The following is a 5710-nucleotide window of genomic DNA, read 5'->3' on the forward strand; positions in this document are numbered from 1 at the left end:
TTGAAAACATTAAAAGGTACTTTATATATAAGGTACTTGAAAGTGTATTTACTTTATGAAATCCAACAAACCAAATAAAAAGACGAGTACTTGATAATCACATTCATATATTATGCGATTTGGTAGTATAATTAAGACTTAAGACTTAAGAGACTCAGAAGTTTTGTCAGGGATGGTTCCCATCCAAGCTGGTGGCAGCATACCAGTTTGCTCATGAACTGTGTTGAACAGAGGTGGCAACATCTTGTAGATACTAGCAACATCTTTCATACCATTGGCACCACTTCCATCAGTTCCTTCAGCACCACCATTACCATTATTCCAAATACTAATCTTAGGTTGAAGCCCACGAATTCCATCAGCATTGATCTTTGCAAGCTCTTGATACATGCCACCATTAATCATCAAGTAGTCCCTTAGCTGTGCATAGTTGTTGCCAAGTGCACCCATAAGTGACTTCAAATATGCTCCTTGTGCTTGACCAAGTGCTATAAGACCCTCTGCCTCTTTTTTCTTTGAGACTAGCTCTGCTTCTGCTGCTTGCTGGCGACTATAAAATGCTGCTTCTGCTAATGCTTTCTGTGCTTCTGCCTCTTTCTCCTTCTGAAAGAGAATTGCTTCAGCTGCTTTTTGCTTCTTGTACAGATCCCAGTTTGCCTCTTGTACCTATTCAGGAAATTCCATGGGATTTCAGCAGGGGAATTAAAAGTTGATCACAAAAGCATGTTCGAATCAATTTATTTTTCTCTCACAATTAATGCTGCTAGTCAAAAGCTACTCACATAAACTAATCCCAAAATTGATTTTGAATTTAGAATCAATCATAAAATAAAATGATTTCCAAACATTCTTGACATTGACTTATATAATTATATTGAAAGCCCTTCATTCAATATTCAACCCATTAAGTACCTGTTTTTTGTCAGAAAAATGAACAAGTGGATATTAATTCCATCTTTTGCAATGAAGTTTCCAAATGCCAATAGCATACTTACAGTATGTCAACCATCTAAATGCTTCAATTTTGAAAATCACACAGCACGTCAGTAACTAAGAAACGGTCAGCTGCTCTTCCATCATTAGAATAATCAGATAAAATGAACCCTCAAATATACATTAACAGATGTGCATCTATTAATTCCAACATCATATACTTTTATAAGTACAAGTTAGCCACTATGTAGAATAATTCTATACTAGTAATTCTCAGGTATTAACTTTTGGATTTCAGGCACTAATGCACTATCAAACTTGATAGTTGATACCATCAATTGACAATAATTAATTTGTATAATAAATAAAGAACAAATGCTTCAATTTTTTAATAAAGCAGCACGTTAGTAGCTATGAAATGGTCAACTGCTCTAATGCTCTTCCATCATTAGAATAAACAGATACTGCATCCATATTTCCAACATGGTCTTGCATATGTACAAATTAACTACTATGCTGAATATTTTATGCTAGTAATTCTTAATATGCTAATTATAGGTGGGGAATTAGTCTCACCACTACAAGTCGGCTTCTAATTAGTTTACACTAGAAATTCTTAGTATTAACTTTTGGATTTCAGGCTCTAATGCACTATCAAACTTGATACTATTACACAAATTAATTTGTATTATAAATAAAGAACAAATGAATGATCATTTAGTATTACCTTGGTTTCATACTCCACGCTTGCCTTGGTGAGGAACTCAGCCTTAAGTTTCTCAGTCATGGTCAGAGCATTCATCCTCTCCACCTCCCCTTGCAACTCCGCCTCCCTGAGCGCCACCGCCTTTGCGGCCTCCACCTCCGCCACCTGCGCTGCCTGAGCCCACACAGCCTTCTTCTTAGCAAGCTCAGAGTTAGCCTCTGCAACATCAGCCTCCTTTTGATTCTCAAACACCTTCACCTCCGTCCTCACCTTTATCTCCTCCTTCTTCGCATCCCCTTGCCTCTGCGTGGCTATGATCTTCGTCTCTGCGTCAATCTGCGCTGCGTTCTGAAGCGTTTTCCCATCCCTCAACTTCGCCCCAACCTCCCCTTTCATCCTTGCCTCAGCCACATCCACCTAATTTCACCATAGACATAACCAACAAAAAAAATTAACCAATGGAATGAAAACAAATTGATAATCACATTTTAGAACTAATTGATTTTGGGTTTAAGGTTTATTACCTTGGCTTGATTTGCAGCCTCCATCTGAGTCTTCTGCCCCAAGTAAGAGAAATACTCATGGCCAGGAACATCAACGAGCTGCTTGACATTGGCGTTGTAGATGAGGAGGCCGAATTGGTTAAGCTCGAGCTGCACCTTCCCGAACACTTCATGCTTGAATTCTTTTGTGCCTTTGAAAACCTCTTCCATGGTCATCGAGGCTGCGAGAACACGCGTCTCGCCCTCGATGATCCCCTGGACAAGCTCTTTCACGTGGTTAGAGAGCTTGTCATGTTTGGAGATGAGCTTGGCATACTTGAGGAGGCTCTCGTTCTCATCGACACGAGGGCCGATGGTGAAGACGGCAGGAAGGACGAATGGGAGCTTCTCGGCGCTCATGGCTTGGACCTCAAACGTGTAGTTCACCGGAGAGAGGTCAACGACAGTGCATGATTGGCCGGGGCAGATGAATGCTTTCTTGGCCAACTTGATGTCGTCGATTCCGATTCCAGTGATAACCAGGCATTCCGATGCGTTTGCAACCTTCCACATGATTGCTCCTTCTTTTCTTTCTTTTCTAAAAGAGTGATGTGTGACTGTGAGATCAATGTGATTGTAAAAGCAAGAAGTTATAATGAGATGAACCAATGAATATGTTTTTGATAACAAGAGCTTACAAAACATGAACCAATGAATATGTGTATATATATAAAGATAACGTAAAACTGTGACAAATAATTAAAGATAGAGATAATGGCTATGTTTTGCATGTTCATGAGTATACCATGAAGTTACAAAGGTGGTACCTGTGAACCAACCCCCCAAGGCGAAATAGGCACAAGGGAAGAGCAATAGACCGGACCAACCCACAAAAACGAAACGGTCCCGACGTAACCAGTCATCCATAATATCAAATAAATCATTTTCATCTTTGGTAAATTTACCAAGAGCTATAGTCATAGTGATCCTCCTATTCAACTACTTCAACCATTTTCGAACACCTCATAATATTTTCAAGGACTGGACCTTGGAGTTGCTTTATTTCATTTATATATTTATTTCATTTATATATTTATATTTTTTTTCTCGTATACTGCCCCTTCTAATGGGTTTCGAATAAAAAAATCATTTACTGGTTTATTGATACCTAGGTAAAATCAATGAAATTCAATTCGGTTATTTGTTTCGATATTATTCAAAATCCCCTAAGCCGTGAATCCATTCGGAATTGTTTTATTTTATGACTCATAAAGAAATCCAATAGATAAATTCTTTAAAGAATTGTTCAAGAAACAAATAAATAATATCTTTTCTAACTCTCGCCACCATAATGGATCCTCTGACATACTGCTATCCTTTCATGAAATAAATTGATTCTTGAATCTTGTTCGTGAAAAAAATAGAAATCAATTTCAGATATTTTGAAAATTTCTATGTCGAGAAAATTACTACAGGACAATATTATTTTCTATTTTACATTTTTTCTTTTCTTGTCTTCTTTGTTCTATTGTCCTCTTTTTCGGATTAAGAAAAAAAACTACAAAGTAAACTTTTTTTTTTGCAGATCGAGGTAAGAAATTAGAATATTTTTTCTATTTTGTTTTATTATCCATCTGTTAGATTTTTGAATATTATATGGAATTTTTTTTTATAGACAGACTTTCTCTTACAATCTATTAATTGCCCTAAAAATTTCGTATGGATCGGTCTCGATATGAAAAGAAAATATTAAATTTAATAAATATGCGAAGTCATGATTTGATGTATATTTCTATATATTTCTTTAATATATGATATGTCTATAGAAATAATACAAATATAAATTGATCTTTTCTTGTGTTCGGAAATAAAATCTATTTTAAATTCAAATGACTTGTATGTTGGAACTTAGATTAGAATAAGCTCTTCTTCGTGGAGAAGGAGAGTGGCAATTTATTCTTATAGAACCCCTAGGAACAATAAGATTTCCTCGGAAATATCTACGAATTCTTACGGAATTCAAACCAAAAAAGAAGTATTAAAAAAAAGATCTGCTATTAGAATTTCATTTCTATCGAATTTGAATATCAGAATAGTAGATATAATTATTATTCAATGGGTTAGGTCCACTTACTTTATTTTTTAGAATATTTCCTCTTTTTTTTTTTTTAGAAATTGAAACTTCTTACATTACAAATACCAACAATATATCTATTCTTCTTTCAAATAATGAATACTACTGCCCTGACGGGGTTTTATGAAAAAAAATGAAAAAAACCCCTTATTGGATTTGAACCGATGAAGCTAGCTGAAAGCTAATAAGCTAGTTGATAGTTGAAAAGCTAGCTGAAAGCTGAAAGCTGATAAGCTAGCTGAAAGCTGAAAAGCTACGTAATTGGAACAAAAGTGTTTGGTAAAATTAGCTGTTGAACAAACTGAAATTGTAAAATGACATAAAATGACATACTTGAATTATTCTTTTGATATTTAACATTAATTTATTTTCACATTAATACCTGTATGATATTAATATTAAAATAATTATAAATATTTTAATTTCACTCAATTTATTTATCATCTTAAAAATATAATAACTTAATTTTTACTTATTTATTTTTCTATATTTTTATTAAATTAAATAGAATAAAACAAATAATTTGTAATTTGTAATATAAAATTATTTGTTTTATTCCGAAGTAGTAATTATTTGTGTTCGGGAACGGTGTGCATATGAGACAAGTGTGATAACTGATAAGTAAATAGGTTTACATATAAGGCTAAAGGTGGAATTTTAATAAAATAATAAGGATAAAAATGAGAATATAGTTAATAAGCTATAAGCTTTAACCTTTAAGCTACCCGAGATAGCTTATAGCTTAAAGCTTTAAGCTACTGAAATAAGCTCTTTCACCAAACACCTTTATGGAGCTTTTAAGGTAGTCAAATAAGCTATAAGCTAGCTGAAATGACATGCTAAACATATCCAATAATTAAGATTTTTATCATAATCCTGACTAGCTAATTAACAGATAGAATATAAACTAGTTTTGAATTCTGCGGATATGATTTTCTATTAATTGCTGGTGTCTGGAAATTTCCTAGAAGCTGACCCTGTATGGTAAATGTAGCTTCACCACCAAGAAAGTTAGAAGAAATAGGAAAGGGGCCACGTAGTGCAATAAATATATGTTCAGGCTTATATGTGGAATATAGAATCTGACCCTAATTAGAACTTGCTTTGGATTAATTTGCCTTTTGTAAGATTGGTTTAGTCAAAGTTGATTTTTAAACTGATTTTTTATATATCAACTTTTTTTTTGAACTCTTATATATCATCTTGAATATAAAAGATAAATGGAAACTTTTATATATCAAAATCACATTCCAACACTGGAGGTAGATTTAATTTGAAAATTTGAAACATGGTGAAAAATTATTTTATTTTTATAGAGAATAAATTAACAAAATTTTATATGATTTTATACTTATTTAAAAAACTGATTTTATTCTTATATTTTATATCGTTTTATTTATTTTTGTTGTAAGTAAATTATTTGTTAAAAAATAACTTAGTTTTAACATGATTTAT

The 5710-nt window shown here is 33.3% G+C and overlaps 1 protein-coding gene across 1 annotated transcript; it reads right to left on the reverse strand.

Moving 5' to 3' along the window:
• LOC130727342 (flotillin-like protein 4) lies at nt 1-2828 on the reverse strand. The gene is made up of 3 exons (XM_057578448.1): nt 2164-2828; nt 1661-2056; nt 1-666 (listed from the first exon to the last, which is right to left on the reverse strand). The coding sequence occupies exons 1-3, from the start codon at nt 2824-2826 to the stop codon at nt 139-141; spliced, it is 1587 nt and encodes a 528-aa protein (XP_057434431.1). The 5' UTR covers nt 2827-2828; the 3' UTR covers nt 1-138.
• Nucleotides 2829-5710: the final 2882 nt, after the last annotated feature.

Source organism: Lotus japonicus, chromosome 1 (genome assembly GCF_012489685.1).
Source record: "Lotus japonicus ecotype B-129 chromosome 1, LjGifu_v1.2".
NCBI lineage: Eukaryota > Viridiplantae > Streptophyta > Magnoliopsida > Fabales > Fabaceae > Lotus > Lotus japonicus.

Coding starts and splice junctions, on each gene's coding strand:
- LOC130727342 (XM_057578448.1), bottom strand. CDS start 2,826: ATGTTTTGTAAGCTCTTGTTATCAAAAACATATTCATTGGTTCATCTC. Junction 2,057..2,163: donor AGGCTGCAAATCAAGCCAAG/GTAATAAACCTT, acceptor TGGTGAAATTAG/GTGGATGTGGCTGAGGCAAG. Junction 667..1,660: donor GCGTGGAGTATGAAACCAAG/GTAATACTAAAT, acceptor TTTCCTGAATAG/GTACAAGAGGCAAACTGGGA.